This window comes from Heptranchias perlo, chromosome 24 (assembly GCF_035084215.1).
Source record: "Heptranchias perlo isolate sHepPer1 chromosome 24, sHepPer1.hap1, whole genome shotgun sequence".
NCBI lineage: Eukaryota > Metazoa > Chordata > Chondrichthyes > Hexanchiformes > Hexanchidae > Heptranchias > Heptranchias perlo.
In genome coordinates, this window is record NC_090348.1 from 4303668 (window position 1) to 4323041 (window position 19374).

The 19374-nt window shown below is 46.7% G+C and overlaps 1 protein-coding gene across 2 annotated transcripts in view; it reads left to right on the forward strand.

Annotated features, from left to right (window-relative positions):
- ntn4 (netrin 4) overlaps positions 1 to 11828 on the forward strand; it is a 91442-nt gene extending 79614 nt beyond the window's left edge. For both annotated transcript variants that reach the window (XM_068004631.1, XM_068004630.1), the window contains exons 7-10: positions 1026 to 1159; positions 2522 to 2590; positions 7990 to 8160; positions 10787 to 11828. In XM_068004631.1, coding sequence (XP_067860732.1) covers positions 1026 to 1159; positions 2522 to 2590; positions 7990 to 8160; positions 10787 to 10920 — 508 coding nt within the window. In that variant the 3' untranslated portion in view covers positions 10921 to 11828. The remainder of the gene's footprint in view (positions 1 to 1025; positions 1160 to 2521; positions 2591 to 7989; positions 8161 to 10786) is intronic.
- The last annotated feature ends 7546 nt before the right edge of the window (positions 11829 to 19374 follow it).

Here is a 19374-nt window from a genome sequence, read left to right on the forward strand (position 1 = left end):
TCACAACCGCAAAATGTTCGGACTTGGCGTTCCCAGTGGGAAGCCTGGACCTTTCCGCACCGACGTTAAACCCGGAAATAAAGCCGGGTTGCGGTCGCGACCCAAAAAACAACTGTTTTAAACTCCCACCCACCCCCAACCCACCCGTCCTTGGAGTTTAAAATCACCCCCGATGTGATTGACTCTTTACTGCCCTCTGAAGTAGACTAGCAAGTGACTCAGTTGTACCAAAACTCAGGGCAATTAGGGACAGGCAATAAATGCCGGCCTCACCAGCGACGCCCACATCCTGAGAATGAATTAAATTAAACTCTAGATGTAAACTAAACAGGTCAATGGCTCTGTTCAGCAGCAGAGAAATTTAGTACACACATAATTTACAGGATCTACTGCCTTCCATGGTCTACAGGGTGTGAACATGGTCTATTTCTCCTAACTATTACAGTGTAAGGATGGTTCAGTGAGACTGCTTGGGTTCCGAGAGGGAAGGGGCTGCCCTCCTCCCTAACAGTTACACGGAGGTGTGACCTCAAACAGAGTCACCTTGAGACGTGCCACTTGGAGCCCAGACACAGCCCCACCTCCCGGCCCCTACCCCCCACACAGGGGAGAGATCCCCCCACTCAAACCGTGTCCCCGGCATTGGCGGAGATCTAGCAAGAGCAGAAAGTGGAGTGAGAGGGGGAGAAAATAGCTCCAAATACATTTTTTAAAGTGTACTAATTAAGAGAGCCCCAGGCAAGCAGGAGATGAGAGGTCCGGCCTCTGACATCCAGCAGGGTGCTCGTGTCCGATGGGAGTAGAGTGCCCCCACCCCCCCATCGCGTCTAGCCTGTTCTCCTGGTAGGGGGCTGGGTGTCAGGCTGATGACCTATCTACGTAATGAGAGACTCTGTTACAGAGACAACCCAGAGCGCAATCTGGTTGGCCCTCATGGCCCACTAGGCATTGAAGAGAAGAACAATTAAGAGAAAAATATTTGAATTTCTGTCACCCTGTTGATGTGTCTCCATTGAATCTGATAGCCCTGCAGATATAGGCTGGAACCATGGATTTGAAGGCACGGGACTGATCCAGGGCCTATCTTCTGCACTCACTGGAAGTGAACACACCTGGAACTGGGAGGACGAGCAAGGTTTCTCCGCTCTCAGACATTCAGGTGAGAAATCTCAATCCTCACACTTCACATCAAAATCCTTGCCAAAGTTTCCCGTTTCATGGTTCACTATTATTGACTCAAATACAGGTTTGTGCTACTTGTGAGCTTTCAATGGGGTAGATCTTGACTTTATGGGACAGTGTAAAACAGGTGATAGTGAGTCAGCAGCCTGATTTACATCTCTCCCCATTTTTATTTCAATTGAAGACGACGGGGAGCGATGTAAAACGGGCTGCTGATTCGGACCAAGTCAAGATCTACCCCGAAGAGTACAGGGAGTGTGTGCATGGCACCAAAATAATAAACAACAGCATCAAATAACTTCAAACAGGCACATACGATCATACGAAAAGACAGACAGGAAGAGATGGGCTGGTCCATCGAGCCTGTTCCAGACGGTCATGGCGTAACTAAGCACCGTGACTCCCTCCCACCACTAACCATGTAATCTCCTGTCAGAGCCAAAGAACCAGATAAAAAAACCCTACGACAATAAAACGAGTTCCATGAGATCACAGTGACGGTGAGGTACATACCCAACGCCTCACCTACCTTCTGTACACAGTGAGATTGGCCACAGCGAGGAACTCACCCAGTTCTCTCTTCAACCATTGCAATGAATCCACACTCACCGCATCAGCCAATAACTTGTTCCAAGCATCAATAACCCCCCCTTGTGAAGAAAAGCCTCTAAAAACCTCTAACCTAGTCCCATGCTTGCGCAGTTTATATGCACGACCCCCTTGTTTTCCCTAAACTATCTAGTTTAAATAGTCTGTCCACACAGACACAGTCTGGTGATGGTTATTTGTGGACAGACTGGGTCCAAGTGACGGTGAGCTGGGCGTTTGAGAACTGCAGTGAGTTGATGCCTGCCCGTATTTCAGTTCTAATCGCGGGCAATTTGGGCACAAACATGAGCTCCTCACAAGGACCAGGTTTCCAGCTGTGATGAGATCAACACCAGCTTCCTGGTTGTTGGTCATTTTAACCTAACCCGCCCGGTGTGAAACTGACGGCACTGGGTCAGACACTCCTTTTACACCCCTCTCCATTTTACTCTCCAATGAAGTTATCGGAGGTTAAAATGGGGCGGGGTATAAAACGGGCGACCAATCCGATCCAGTCAGTCCGGGCGGGTTAGGTTAAAATGAGCCCTTTTGAGTCTAAAGGATGTTGATTGTTATTCAATGTGACCAGAAAGTATTCTTGGGAGTGAAGTGAAGTTGTTTTGAAAGATAACAATGATGTCGGTGATATTTTTTATTCCTAGTTTTGTTTAGTCTCCATCGAGACCTGCTCAGACACACAGATACATCTGATGCTTTGCCTCTGACCCCATGTTTTAACCGTTCCTTTCAGGGAAGTGTGAGTGCAGAAACCAGGTCCTAAGAAATCCCAAAGTATTCTGCAACATGATGTATACATTTGGTGAGTTGCACTCTGCTCGGAGACAGTCGTGTAATTATTGAGAATTTGGAGGACTGAACACTGAACATTGAACCCAGTCCCACCAGAGTCACACCCCATTTTTCTAGGCAGGGGTGGGGGTTTGAGAAATCTGCCCACTCCCTCCATGTCAAAGGGGGCATGTCGCGGGAAGCTCCCCCCAACCCCAGTACGTCCTTGTGAAGCCGCAGCAGAGCTCTCACCAGCTGAGAGCGGGCCTGAGTTCCACTGAGGCCCATCGAAAGGTCCCAAACTTTAGAAAGGGAAGGGCCTCGGTCCCAGGTGTGATGAATTACTTATCCGAGATACCAGAGTGGCTCCCTTTTGAGCTGAAGACTATCGGGATTCCTCCAGCACGAGACAGGGCCATGGGCACCTCAGCGTGGGGGGGCAGTTTTGGGCTGCTCGGCTTGTCTAGAACAGATCAGGGCGGAGAACAATGAGGCAATGCCGGCCCACCATGGCCATGCGAGTGACCCCCATCTCCACAGTTTGGGGACAGCATCTCCGGGCTTGAGCGCACTTAAGTCCCACTCCATCCCACTTCTGCTGGCAGAGCAAGGCCATCGAAATTCAGGGAGACCAGAGAGTACAGTGACAGAGCACTGCGATTCAGGGAGACCAGAGAGTACAGTGACAGAGCACTGCGATTCAGGGAGACCGGAGAATACAGTGACAGAGCACTGCGATTCAGGGAGACCGGAGAGTACAGTGACAGAGCACTGCGATTCAGGGAGACCAGAGAGTACAGTGACAGAGCACTGTGATTCAGGGAGACCAGAGAGTACAGTGACAGAGCACTGTGATTCAGGGAGTCTGGAGAGTACAGTGACAGAGCACTGTGATTCAGGGAGACCGGAGAGTACAGTGACAGAGCACTGTGATTCAGGGAGACCAGAGAGTACAGTGACAGAGCACTGTGATTCAGGGAGTCTGGAGAGTACAGTGACAGAGCACTGCGATTCAGGGAGACCGGAGAGTACAGTGACAGAGCACTGCGATTCAGGGAGTCTGGAGAGTACAGTGACAGAGCACCGCGATTCAGGGAGACCAGAGAGTACAGTGACAGAGCACTGTGATTCAGGGAGTCTGGAGAGTACAGTGACAGAGCACTGCGATTCAGGGAGACCAGAGAGTACAGTGACAGAGCACCGCGATTCAGGGAGACCAGAGAGTACAGTGACAGAGCACTGCGATTCAGGGAGACCAGAGAGTACAGTGACAGAGCACTGTGATTCAGGGAGTCTGGAGAGTACAGTGACAGAGCACTGCGATTCAGGGAGACTGAAGAGTACAGTGACAGAGCACTGCGATTCAGGGAGACCAGAGAGTACAGTGACAGAGCACTGCGATTCAGGGAGACCAGAGAGTACAGTGACAGAGCACTGCGATTCAGGGAGACCAGAGAGTACAGTGACAGAGCACTGCGATTCAGGGAGACCAGAGAGTACAGTGACAGAGCACTGCGATTCAGGGAGACTGAAGAGTACAGTGACAGAGCACTGTGATTCAGGGAGACCAGAGAGTACAGTGACAGAGCACTGCGATTCAGGGAGACCAGAGAGTACCGTGACAGAGCACTGCGATTCAGGGAGTCTGGAGAGTACAGTGACAGAGCACTGCGATTCAGGGAGACCAGAGAGTACAGTGACAGAGCACTGTGATTCAGGGAGACCAGAGAGTACCGTGACAGAGCACTGCGATTCAGGGAGACCAGAGAGTACAGTGACAGAGCACTGTGATTCAGGGAGACCAGAGAGTACAGTGACAGAGCACTGCGATTCAGAGAGACCAGAGAGTACAGTGACAGAGCACTGCGATTCAGGGAGACCGGAGAGTACAGTGACAGAGCACTGTGATTCAGGGAGACCAGAGAGTACAGTGACAGAGCACTGCGATTCAGGGAGACCAGAGAGTACCGTGACAGAGCACAGTGATTCAGGGAGACCAGAGAGTACAGTGACAGAGCACTGCGATTCAGAGAGACCAGAGAGTACAGTGACAGAGCACTGCGATTCAGGGAGACTGGAGAGTACAGTGACAGAGCACAGTGATTCAGGGAGACCAGAGAGTACAGTGACAGAGCACTGTGATTCAGGGAGTCTGGAGAGTACAGTGACAGAGCACTGTGATTCAGGGAGTCTGGAGAGTACAGTGACAGAGCACTGTGATTCAGGGAGACCAGAGAGTACAGTGACAGAGCACTGTGATTCAGGGAGACCAGAGAGTACAGTGACAGAGCACTGCGATTCAGGGAGTCTGGAGAGTACAGTGACAGAGCACTGCGATTCAGGGAGTCTGGAGAGTACAGTGACAGAGCACAGTGATTCAGGGAGACCGGAGAGTACAGTGACAGAGCACTGCGATTCAGGGAGTCTGGAGAGTACAGTGACAGAGCACAGTGATTCAGGGAGACCAGAGAGTACAGTGACAGAGCACTGCGATTCAGGGAGTCTGGAGAGTACAGTGACAGAGCACTGCGATTCAGGGAGACCAGAGATTACAGTGACAGAGCACTGCGATTCAGGGGGACTGGTGAATACAGTGACAGAGCACTGTGATTCAGGGAGACCAGAGAGTACAGTGACAGAGCACTGCGATTCAGGGAGTCTGGAGAGTACAGTGACAGAGCACTGCGATTCAGGGAGTCTGGAGAGTACAGTGACAGAGCACTGCGATTCAGGGACACCAGAGAGTACAGTGACAGAGCACTGCGATTCAGGGAGTCTGGAGAGTACAGTGACAGAGCACTGCGATTCAGGGACACCAGAGAGTACAGTGACAGAGCACTGTGATTCAGGGAGACCAGAGAGTACAGTGACAGAGCACTGCGATTCAGGGAGTCTGGAGAGTACAGTGACAGAGCACTGCGATTCAGGGACACCAGAGAGTACAGTGACAGAGCACTGCGATTCAGGGAGTCTGGAGAGTACAGTGACAGAGCACTGCGATTCAGGGACACCAGAGAGTACAGTGACAGAGCACTGCGATTCAGGGACACCAGAGAGTACAGTGACAGAGCACTGCGATTCAGGGATTCTGGAGAGTACAGTGACAGAGCACTGCGATTCAGGGAGTCTGGAGAGTACAGTGACAGAGCACTGCGATTCAGGGAGACCAGAGAGTACAGTGACAGAGCACTGTGATTCAGGGAGACCAGAGAGTACAGTGACAGAGCACTGCGATTCAGGGACACCAGAGAGTACAGTGACAGAGCACTGCGATTCAGGGATTCTGGAGAGTACAGTGACAGAGCACTGCGATTCAGGGAGTCTGGAGAGTACAGTGACAGAGCACTGCGATTCAGGGAGACCAGAGAGTACAGTGACAGAGCACTGTGATTCAGGGAGACCAGAGAGTACAGTGACAGAGCACTGCGATTCAGGGACACCAGAGAGTACAGTGACAGAGCACTGCACTCCACACTGGCTGATCCAGAATTGAGTTCCAGTCTCCACTGATCTTCACTATCGGGTTTACCCCATGGACTGATGTTTGCCAATCTCAGGACTGTTAAATGGGGGCTCGAGAATCGATACCCTGGGGGAGGGCTTCATGGCTACCTGCTCAGAGCAGTCTCTGTGGAGACACCTCTGGAGCAGGTTATCCCACCCTGGTGATGATGAAGATCAATCTGGGTGTGACGGAGGGACTAAGTGAGTGGTGGCAGCAAAGAAATGAGGCGAATGCACAAGTTGTACTGTTCGTTTCAATGCTGAAAGCCTACCACAGTACTCGAGATTCGAGAGCAACAGCTTGCATTTATATAGCACCTTTAATTTAGAAAAACGTCCCAAGGCACTTCACAATGACGTGATCGGAGAAAAAATGGATTTCAAGCCAAAGGAGGTAATAGGAGAGGTGACTAAAAGGTTGGTCAAAGAGATGGGTTTTAAGGAGGGTCTTAAAGGAGGGGAGGGAGGTGGCGAGGAAGATGGAGAGGCAGAGGGGATTCCAGAGTGTGGGACCTAGACTGCTAATGGACAAGAGGCCAGAGTTGGAGGAACGTAGAGCTCACAGAGGGTTGTAGGGCTGGAGGAGGTTTCAGAGATAGGATGGGGCGAGGCCATGGGGGAATTTAAATACATGGATAAGAATTTTAAGTTTGAGACATTAGGAGATCGTGAGCCAATGTAGCTTAGCAAGGACGGGGGTGATTAGTGAGCAGGACTTGGTGCGGGATAGGATACGGGCAGCAGACTCAAGCCTGTGCCCTCAATCTTAATAGACAGAAAATTCCAGCTGGCAATTCTTAAAATTTCATTGCACATTTGCTAGGAAACAGCATCCTTGACTAGAACAACACAGAATTACTTTTTTTATGGAATTCAAAGTAATATGTGTTTTATGTTCTTGGAGGGTACTCAGTGAGACTAAAACATTTCCTGATTCAGATTTTCCCATCAGTTCCAATTAATGAAACACCAAATGTTTCCTCGAGAACATCGTGACAGAATTTGATATATCCTTCAGTTCCATGTTTAGAACATTTCTGTAGACAGTTGAGCAATTTTTAGTACATTCTCGCCTTGAATGCTGTATCCTCGCAAACTTAACATTGTACATTGTTCCCATGAGACAGATGGTGATTCATTAAAGTCCTTGCTGTAGAACATATAATCCAAGAGCAAATAGCCACAAGTGTCAGCCGTGGCTTAGTGGTAGCACTGTGGCCTCTGAGGAAGAAGGTCACTGCAGAGTCCCACTCCAGAGACTCAAGCACATAATCCAGGTTGATATCCCAGCGCAGTACTGAGGGAGTGCTGCACTGTAGGAGGTGCCGTCTTTTAGATGAGATGTTAAACCGAGGCCCGGTCTTCCCGATCAGGTGGATGTAAAAGATCCCATGGCACTATTTGAAGAAGAGCAGGGGAATTCTTCTGGTACCCTGGCTAATAGTTATCCCTCAACCAAAGCAGGCTATCTGTTTTGGTTGAATGTGGAACCTTGCTGTCATATTTACCTACATTACAACAGTGATTACACTTCAAAAGTACTTCATTATCTGTAAAGCGCTTTAGGACACCCTGAGGTTGTAAAAGGCGCTATATAAATGCAAGTCTTTTCTTATATAGCGTACATGGCAAGTCTATTATTGTGCTCACTCTCCTTGCCTTTCTCGCTCATAAATAACATGAATTACGGACAGAATGATCGATACCCAGAAGTCATTAGATTGCGGAATTTAATCGAATGCCTTCATAAATTATTCTCCAAACCTTGTGCTGCCCTGAAATTACTCCTGTGTTTCCATTTTAGAACTAATATCGATACTTTGCAGAACTTGTTATTCTAAAGCACTCCAGATACTGTCCTGGTCGTGTAATGCTGAGTGTGATTTGGTTGGCTGATTGTCTATTCATTCTCCTTCATTGCCACAGTCCTGAAGGTAAGGATTCTCTCAGCTCATGACAAAGGGTCACATGCAGAGGTCAACGTGAAGGTCAAGAAGGTGTTGAAACTGACTAAGTTAAAGATTCAGCGGGGAAAACGAGTCCTGTACCCAGAATCCTGGACAGACAGAGGCTGTACATGTCCACTTCTAAACCCTGGTAAGAGGAGATGGCAGAGATGCTTTTAACAATAGAACGTGAAGGATAAGCATATTCACTGCCCAACATACACCAAATGAGGCCATTTTCCCATCGATGCTGCACTAGCGGCAAAGGCCAACCATCCGTTCAGGGGCGACTGTGATCGCCCATCCCTTTCGGAATCAATAATGAACAGAAATAGAGGAAGGTCTTCTCACTGCACCAGCAACTGTTAGTGTTATTTTCATAATGTTGAGAGACTAGGAGATGTGGGGGAGTAAAGGGATTTGGATCTCCAGGTACACAAATCACTAAAAGCTATTGCACACATACAAAAAGTAATTAAAAAGGCTAATGGAATGTTGGCCTTTATCTCAAGGGGGCTGGAATTCAAAAGTGAGGAAGTGATGCTTCAGTTGTACAGACCCTTGGTCAGACCCCTCTGGAGACTGTGTTCCGTTTTGGGCACTGCACCTCAGGAAGGATATATTGGCCTTGGAGGGGGTACAGCACAGACACACCAGAATGATACCAGGGCTTAGAGGGTTAAATTATGATGATAGGTTGCATAAACTTGGCTTGTATTCCCGAGTTTAGAATGTCAAGGGGTGATCTAATCGAGGTGTTTAAAATGATTAAGGGATTCGACACATTTCACACATAGAAACTATTTCCTCTGGTGGGGGAATCCAGAACAAGAGGGCACAATCTTAAAATTAGAGCTGGGCCATTCAGGGGTGAAATCAGGAAGCAGTTTTTCACACAAAGGGTAGTGGAAATCTGAAATTCTCTTCACCAAAAGGCTGTGGATGCTGGGGGTCAATTGAAGCTTTCAAGACTGAGATCGATAGATTTTTGTTGGGTAAGGGTATCAAGGGATACGGAGCAAAGGCAGGTAAATGGAATTCAGGTACAGATCAGCCATGATCTGATAGAATGGCGGAGAATGCTCAAGGGGCTGAATGGCCTCCTTCTGTTCCTATAATATTATTCTTAAATGGTCCTCCCCGGACTGGAACCATTCTCTGACTGGATGCAGGGCTCCAGTTTATATGAGAGTCACTGAGATGGGTTCAAAAATAGTTACCAACCCGGCCTTCGCTTTATTACTGAGCTGGGTATCCCTGTGAGCATCCCTTTCCTCCAACATTAGAAAAACAGCTGAGCGTTTAATGGTTTTAAATATAGGGTTAGCAGGGCCAGTGCAAGATATCTGTCTCCAGGGACCTCACTGCTTACAGGCAACAGTTGGCCCTTACTATCTACAGTTAGCCCACCGGAAAGTCTAGAGGGTCAATGTTAATTCCGGGCGGGTACCAGCCCCCACCCTGGCCCGAGGAGCGTGTTAACGAGGCGCGGGAGATTTTGACTCCCGCGCCTCGTTAACGCATTCCGACGCTGACTCCCGCCCAAAGCCGGCAGGAATGATGGCACCCCCGGTGGGCGGGAGTCAAAAATCGGGGTGGGAGGGGGGAAGCCTGGTGCGGGGAAGCCCAAGTGATCCTTGTGGGGCCAGGAGGAACACTCCTGCTGCTCCTGACCTACAAGGAACCTTTAAAAAGTAAAAACAAACACTTACCTGGGCCTCCTGCAGCCTGGGTCCAGCTTTCATTGGCGGATCTGAGACCATGTGGCCCTTAGTCGGCTCGCGGTTAAAATGGAGTCATCGGGACGTGACTTTGCCATTTAAATTAGGCCCCCGCTCCTCTAGGGCAGGCGTCCTTCTTGTGCCTGTAATGAGGCAAGTTAAAGTGGTGGGGGGGTCGGGAATGCGGCACCGCCCCTCCCCCACCAGCATCTTAACCCCTCCCCCGTTCTCACCGAGCAGGAGTTAAAATTGGCCCTTAGGTATCAAAGGCTACTTAGTACTTCAAGTTGGAGGCAGAGTGTCACAGCACTTTAGGGTGATGTGGCATGTTTATTCTTTTAACCTCAATATCAGGCACGTCATTGTCGGGAAGCAACATGCAGAAGGCATGGAGGGAGGGGGAACTAGAGGGAATGTCATCACTAGGCTGCTCTCATGCCTAGTGCTTATGTTACTAGAGCAGTAATCCAGAAATTGTGAGTTTAAAACCCACCATGGGTGTTTGAGAATTTGGATTCGACCTCCTCTCATCCCCGCTCCCCTTCTCCTTACCTGGAGGCCACTGCCAGCGTGGAAATGGACGAGCATCCTCTGCGGCCCACCCAAGTATTGTTAATGAGGCCCGAGGCCCAATTTGGGGCCAGCCTTGGGCCTTCCGGTTCAGGTGGGCAGTTGGTTACGTGCTTAAAATGGACCATAACCAATCATCTACCCCTTGAACTCTTTTTGTTTGTTTCGTGACTTTGAGCTGGCACTGAGCTGAGCTTTTATTGAACCTGACTGCTGGTGCTGGGAATTGCACCTCGATCGAGTCTGAACCAGTTCAAGCTCCTAGATGAAATCGGACTGGACCGAACTCAACTGAGCTGTGCTAACCCACCACTCCTGGGCGGCTCCCTCATTACCCATTAGAGACCTCGCTGTGCCGTAAGACGTAGAAACAATTGAAGGAAATTGGTGTAATTTCTTCAATCATTGTGCCCCTCACAGGGTTAATCCTTTCCCAGTGCTGATATGACGAGCACTGTGTTGACCCTTGTCTTTCACTCTTCACAGGTACAGAGTACCTGGTGGCAGGGCATGAGGACGTTCACACTGGCCGGCTGATAGTCAACATGAAGAGCTTCGTACAGGCCTGGAAGCCAGATCTAGGCCGGAGAGTGGTGCACATCTTGAGAGCAGAGTGTTAGTAGTGCCCGGTGTTTTGTACAAGGATGATGTTTCCCGATATGTCGAGCAGGTCTCCGTCCTAAGGGAAACTTTGAGCCGAGGATTGTTACGTTAAAGCTCTAAAGCAGAACGGTTGCACATCGAAGCATTTGCTGAGCTGATTGTGAACCAAAGTTGGCCTTGAATTCTTTTCTTCCCAAAAGAAAACTCTTGCTTTTTTATGTAATGACGCACTTTATTAGCTGACGAGTCACAGTGAGAAAGACATTATTAGATAGGCGATTTGAACAGTAAATGAGATATGGGTGACAGGAGATCTAGTAGTGCTAATCCAGCTAAACCCCCTTCCTCCATCTGTAACATTGACATGGACTTTGGCTCAGAAGGACCACAGAGGGACTTCACTTTGAGAGAGCTTTGTGTGCTCCCAGACAACGGAACAAAGTCTTTTGGAACGTTTTGATCCGATAACTGACCATTGGCTTCTTTCACGCTGATATCAAGGACTGATCCCTCTGAGCAAGAATAAATGAAACTGGTCACTTCAGGTTGTTAAACATCACGCAAGACGCTTTCCCCACTCCTACCCATGAGAGACAGTTGCCTTTTGTGGCCAGAAAATGTCCTTAAACAGAATGCGTGGTGTGTCGTGTTTCTGATTTTCTGATGAGTCTCCACATACCACTGGACTCAACGTCTAACATTAAAGGTTTCGTGTAAATGAATGATAGTTTTATGTAGACTTACACCTTATGCACTGGACTTAAAAGGGAAAACTGCAGTGTTACATGATGATATGATGCGTAGACTTTGAACGATAATGTATAGGTATGTGTATGCACTTAGCAGTCCTATGGATTTGCAAAAATTGACATTTTGCCATTTATTTTTTACTTAATTTCCATAATAAAATTGGCACAAATGGACAGTCACTGTATCCTTTCTCCTTTCCTCATCACTCTTTAATAAAACAATGGGCCCGAAATTCCACTCTTGCACCGGGCCTATCCTGGGCGCAGCAATTGGTGGGGGAGAAAATGGGGCCCGTGGAGAGGAGGCCGGGATTTTATGGAGTGGGGTAATTGATCTACCACCAGCTCCCCCTGCCCACGACGTGAAGGAGATGTGGCTCAGGAAATTCCCAGGCTTCCCGGGGAAATCCCATCAACTGATAGGCTCAGTGGAACCTGTTGAAAGGGTTTTGGGCCTAACAAAGGCCTCAGTACTCTGGAGGGAGCAGGCCAGCGATCCTGGAGGGGATTAATCGCCTTGCTGGGGTGGCCCAAAAGCTTCTTTGAGGCGGTCCAGAGTTGGGGGCCAGCCCGTTCCTGTGAGGCTCCTTCCTGGGTCGGGCCAGGCTGGGCCTGCGACGTCGGAGTGATCTGGGAGTCACCCCAACATTCCTGCCCTCGATCGGAAGAGGCGACCCTGAGATGCGATGCACCTGTCCCAACCGTACTAATGAGCTCTGGCCTCTGCGATCTGGGTCTGGATCGAGGACCCTCACCTCGGGCGGCCCTGGGTTCCGTTCCATCCCGCTAGTGACGGGGGAGCAGGGCGGTTGGGATTTCGACCCCAGCGTTTTTAATGTGACAAATAATAAGGAACAGAACGCAACATCCCAGTAAAACAACTAAGATACCCCCTGCAGTTAGGCAAAGTATTAAAGACTTGCACTGTTTAAGAGTAGAAAGAAGGGCGAGGTGCTCTGTTACCTCAGTGGGTTCCTTCACCAAGAGTGGAATGAACATTGTCCACCCACCTCCTGGAGAACAGGGGCTGGGAGTTCAACCTTTTTAACTTTTCCTGAATTCCTTCTCAACTCACACTGGGAGTGTACACTGGAGCTACATATTTTCCAAATTGGTGAACATACAAGGCCATCAATAATACTTCATGATGCACGAGAAAAATTACCTGACATTTTAATCAAATAAAGTGAAGACGTGCGGCCTGCTCACAATTCTTCTCTGGCACCAAATGGTCTTATCAGATTTAGAAACATCCCTCGTAAAAGTATTATTTTATGTCTCCAATGAGAGCCGAGCTCAAGGCGATGCACTCAGTAGCAGCCTGTGGCTCAGTGGGTAGCACTCTGGCCTCTAACTCAGAAGGTTGTGGGTTTGAATCCCACTCCAGAGACTTGAGCCTGTAATCTAGACCGATACTTCAATTCTGTACTGAGGGAGTGCGGTGCTGCCTTTTGGATGAGACATGAAATTGAGGCCTTGTCTGCCCTCTCAGGTGGGCGTAAAAGATCCCACAGTACTATTTGAAGAAGAGCAGGGGAGTTCTCCCAGTGTCCTGCCCAATATTTATCTCTCAACCAACATCACTAAAACAGATTATCTGGCCATTATCACATTGCTGTTTATGGGATCTTGCTGTGTGCAAACTGGCTGCTGCATTTCCTACATTACTTCAAAACAAAATTGGCTGTAAGGTGCTTTGGAATGTCCTGAGGTTATGAAAAGCACTATATAAATGCAAGTTCTTTCATCTATTCATTCTCAGGGTGTTGGCATCACTGACAAGGGCAGCATTTATTACCCATCCTAAGTTGCCCTGAGAGGTGGCAATAAAATTGAGTAGCTTGTTAGGCTACTTCAGAGGGCAGTTAAGAGTCAACCACACTGGTGTGGGGACTGGAGTCACACTAGGCCAGACCGGGTAAGGACGGCCGGTTTTCTTCCCCAAAGGACATGAGTGAACCAGTTGGGTTTTTACAACAATCCAATAGCTTCATGGTCAGTCTTACTGATACCAGCTTTTTATTTTTGAACTTAATTCAAATTTTTAAACTACCCTGGGGGGGATTTAAACTCATATTCTATTAGATTATCAGTCCAGGTCTTGGTATTACTGGTCCACATAACATAACCACTGCACTATTGCAGCCTTCTGCCGTAGTTTTGGCTATACTTTACTTTCAAATAAGACCTGGATGAGCAGGACAATAACCTGGCTTAATCTTCAATAAGTGTATGATTATTGGTAGCCATTGATCTGGTGCTTTGGGGCCCCATATATTCTAGTAGCATAACCACTACACTGCCATACCCGCCTTAACCCTCTAGTAATGACAGACCTGCACCCTAATCCTGGTGGACTCCATCATAGGTGAGCACAAACTGCAACAGAATTGGGGAAAGAGGGAGCTGTTCCATTGGGACGGGCTTCACCTGAACCGTGCTGGGACCAGTGTTCTGGCAAACTGAATAACTAGGGTGGTAGAGAAGGCTTTAAACTAAATAGTGGGGGGGGGAAAACTCAGGTGGGGCGAAGTTTAGATTGATAAAGAGAAAAGACAAGGAAGTAGTGCAGGAAAGTGAAGGGGGTAATGATAAACAGAGTGTGTCAGGAAGGGACGGAGCGTACAAACATATGAGTGCACTAACAAATGGGGCCGGGGTAGGAAAGAATGGTAAAAAGACAAAATTAAAGGTTCTTTATCTGAATGCGCACAGCATTCTTAATGAGATTGATGAATTGACGGCACAAATAGAAACAAATGGGTATGATCTCGTGGCCATTACAGAGACCTGGTTGTAAGGTGACCAATGTTGGGAGTTAAATATTCAGGGTTATTTAACATTTCGGAAGGATAGGACAAAAGGCAAAGGTGGTGGGGTAGCTCTGTTAATAAAGGATGAAATTGGTATCATAGTGAGAAATGATCTTGGCTCAGAAGATCAAGATGTCGAATCAATTTGGGTGGAGGTAAGAAATAGCAAGGGAAAGAAATCACTGGTGGGAGTAGTATATGGGTCCCCTAACAGTAGCTACACTGTAGGACAAAATATTAATCAGGAAATGAGGGGGGCTTGTAAAAAAGATAATGCAATAATCATGGGCGATTTTAACTTTCACATAGATTGGACAAATCAAATTGGCAAAAATAGCCATGAGGAGGAGTTCATAGAGTGTATTAGGGACTGTTTCCTAGACCAATACGTCAGGGAACCAACCAGGGAACAGACCATTTTGGATCTGGTAATGGGTGACGAAACAGGATTAATTAATGATCTCAAAGTAAAGGATCCCTTGGGAAGCAGTGATCATAACATGATAGAATTTCACATCCAGTTTGAGAGCAAGGATCTTGGGTCTGAAACTGCTGTATTAAACTTAAATAAGGGCAATTATAAAGGAATGAGGGCGGAATTGGCTAAAGTGGACGAGGTAAACAGATTAGATGGTATGATGGTGGATAAACAGAGGCAAACATTTAAAAAGATATTTTATGACTCACAACAAAAATATATCCCTGGGAGGAGAAAAGACTCCACAAAAACAGTGAACCAACCATGGCCTAACTAAAGAAGTAAACGTTGGTATCAGGTTAAAAGAAAAAGCAGACAACATGGCAAAGATTACTGGTAATCCCGAAGACTGGGAAAACTTTAAAAACCAGCAAAAGATGACGAAAAGAATAATAAAGAGGGAGAAAATAAATTATAAGAGTAAACTAACAAGAAATAGAAAAACTGACAGTAAAAGCTTCTACAAGTATAGAAAATGGAAGAGGGTAGCTAAAGTAAACATTGGTCCCTTAGAGGATGAGACTGGGGAAATAATAATGGAAAACAAGGAAATGGCAGAGGAATTGAACAGATATTTTGTATCTGTCGTCACAGTAGAAGACACTAATAATATACCAATAATAGTAGAAAATCAAGGGGCAAAGGGGAGGGAGGAACTAAAAACAATCACGATCACTAGAGAAAAAGTACGAGGTAAACTAATGGGTCTAAAGGCTGACAAGTCCCCTGGACCTGATGGCTTACATCCGAGGGTCTTTAAGGAAGTGGCTACAGAGATAGTGGATGCATTGGTTGTAATCTTCCAGAATTCACTAGATTCTGGAAAGGTCCCAGCGGATTGGAAAACCGCAAACGTAACAGCCCTATTCAAGAAGGGAATGAGACAGAAAGCAGGTAACTATAGACCAGTTAGCCTAACATCTGTCATTGGGAAAATGCTAGAATCCATTATTAAGGAAGTAGTAGCAGGACATTTGGAGACTCATAATACAATCAAGGAGAGTCAACATGGTTTTATGAAGGGGAAATCGTGTCTGACAAATTTATTAGCATTCTTTGAGGAAGTAACGGGCAGGGTGAATAAAGGGGAAACCAAAGGATGCAGTATATTTGGATTTCCAAAAGGCATTCCTTAAGGTGCCACATAAAAGATTACTGCACAAGATAAGAGCTCATGGTGTTGGGGGTAATATACTGGCATGGATAGAGGATTGGCTAACTAACAGAAAACAAAGAGTCGGGATAAAAGGGTCATTTTCAAAATGGCAATCTGTAACTAGTGGGGTGCCACAGGGCTCAGTGCTGGGGCCTCAACTATTTACAATATATATCAATGACTTGGATGAAGGAACAGAGTGTCTTGTGGCCAAATTTGCTGATGATACAAAGATAGGTGGAAAAGCAAGTTGTGATGAGGACACAAAGTGTCTGCAAAGGGATATTGACAGGTTAAGTGAAAGGGCAAAAATTTGGCAGATGGAATATAATGTGGGAAAATGTGAAGTCATCCACTTTGGGAGGAAAAATAAAAAAGCAAAATATTATTCGAATGGAGAAATACTACAAAATGCTGCGGTACAGAGGGATCTGGGTGTCCTCGTACATCAAACACAAAAAGTCAACATACAGGAGCAGCAGGTAATCTGGAAGGAAAATGGAATATTGGCCTTTATTCCTAGGGGGATGGAGTATAAAAGCAGGGAAGTCATGCTACAACTGTACAGGGTGCTGGTGAGACCACATCTGGAGTACTGCGTACAATTCTGGTGCCCTTATTTAAGGAAGGACATACTTGCATTGGAGGCAGTACAGAGAAGGTTCACTAGGTTGATTCCGGGTATGGAAGGGTTGTCTTATGAGGAAAGATTGAACAGGTTGGGTCTATACTCATTGGAGTTTAGAAGAATGAGAGGAGATCTTATTGAAACATACAAGATTCTGAGGGGACTCGATAGGGTAGATGCTGAGAGGATGTTACCCCTCATGGGGGAATCTAAAACTAGGGGTCATAGTCTCAGAATAAGGGGTCGCCCGTTTAAGATGGAAATGAGGAGGAATTTCTTCTCCCAGAGGGTCGTGAATCTTTGGAATTCTTTACCCTAAAAAGCTGTGGAAGCTGAGTCATTGAATACATTCAAGGCTGAGTTAGACAAATTTCTGATCAGCAAGGGAGTCAAAGGATATGGGGAAAGGGCGGGAAAGTGGAGTTGAGGTAAAAATCAGATCAGCCATGATTTCATTAAATGGCGGAGCAGGCTCAAAGGGCCGAATGGCCTACTCCTGCTCCTATCTCTTATGGTCTTATGGTCTTAACAGGAGCATGTTACTGGCTCCCATGAGTCTGCAAGGAGGACGTACGTGGACACACGGTTACACTGTATATTTATTCAGAAAGAAGGGCACAAGACTTAACATCTTAACAAAGAGAGTTATGTGAACATCCAGCCAAGTCGGTGAAGGAGGTATCGATGTAACAGCCTTCTTGCGTGACAGAAACGGTGTCCTTGACTTTGATTTCTAGACTTTGAAACTATGGAAGTACTGAAAACCCTGGAAAATACAGCTGCTTCAACAGATTTTAGATATAAATACTAAAAATAGCTCAGTATTTGTTATGTTACAGGGTGTAATTCACTGCGAAACATTTTATATCTTGTACCAAGATATAATTTCCTATTTTGTATTTCTTCCTATCAAAGTCGATAGAGAAAAAATGCATTTTAAAATAAATTGCAGAATTGAAACAAAAACAGGGTGTCTTTGTCATTGAACTTGTCAGCGAGTCGAATATCCTATCAAATAAATTGAGACTGAGGTGATGTGCAACTGACTGATGGTCCAGAGATCTGCAATGATCACATGGAGAATTGGTGATTCTGGATAAACAGCAGGGAGCAAGTGTGTGCTCAGAGGGTTGGATACTTGTGTATCGATTTGCCGCAGCTAGATGACCCCAAGACTTGACCCTTGCCAGTCTGGGGCGAAACATCTGTCCACTACCATTGGATAGTGTCTGGGGTGGGATTCCCCTCACCCAGAGTGGTCTCATAAAATCTTACACCACAGTAGGAGGCCATTCGGCCCATCATGCCTGTGCTAGCTCTTTGGAAGAGCTATCCAATTAGTCCCAGCTCCCACCCACCGACCACACCCTGCTCATTCCCCATAGCCCTGCAAATGTTTTCCCTTCAAGTATTTATCCAATTCCCTTTTGAAAGTTACTACTGAATCTGCTTCCACCGCCCTTTCAGACAGTGCATTCCAGATCATAACAACTTGCTGCGTACAAAACAATTCTCTTCATCGCCCCTCTGGTTCTTCTGCCAATTACCTTAACTCTGTGTCCTCTGGATATCGATCCTCCTGCCAGTGGAAACAGTTTCTCCCCATCTACTCTATCAAAACACATCATAATTTTGAACACCTCTATTAAATTCCCCCTTAACCTTCTCTGCACTATGGAGAACAACCCCAGCTTCTCCAGTCTCTTCACATAACTGAAGTCCCTCATCCCTGGTACCATTCTAGTAAATCTCTTCTGCACTCTCTCCAAGACCTTGACATCCTTCCTAAAGTGTGGTGCCCAGAATTGAACACAATACTCCAGCTGTGGCCTTACGAGTGTTTTATAAAGGTTCGATGGTAGCCATGATGTGGAGATGCCGGTGATGGACTGGGGTTGACAATTGTAAACGATTTTACAACACCAAGTTATAGTCCAACAATTTTATTTTAAAATCCACAAGCTTTCGGAGGCTTCCTCCTTCCTCAGGTGAATGTGGAAATGAAATCCTCGAACCTCTCGCATTTATAAATCACAGAACAATGCCTGGTGATTACAGATAGTCTTTTCAACTGCCCGTTGCCAAGGCAACCAAAGTGTTCAGACAAATAGGTGTTACCTACAGGGCCACCGAATATACAAACGGCCAGAACTAAAAAAACAGATGATGTGGAGATGCCAATTAAAAAAAACAGAGCGAGAGAGGCAGAAACATAGAAACATAGAAACATGTCTTTTCCTTCCAGATGTTTCTATGTTTCTGCCTCTCTCGCTCTGTTTTTTTTAATTGGCATCTCCACATCATCTGTTTTTTTAGTTCTGGCCGTTTGTATATCCGGTGGCCCTGTAGGTAACACCTATCTGTCTGAACACTTTGGTTGCCTTGGCAACGGGCAGTTGAAAAGACTGTCTGTAATCACCAGGCATTGTTCTGTGATTTATAAATGCGAAAGGTTCGAGGATTTCATTTCCACATTCACCTGAGGAAGGAGGAAGCCTCCGAAAGCTTGTGGATTTTAAAATAAAATTGTTGGACTATAACTTGGTGTTGTAAAATCATTTACAATTATAAAGGTTCAGCATAACTTTCTTGCTTTTGTACTCTATGCCTCTATCAATAAAGCCAAGGATCCCATATGCTTTTTTAG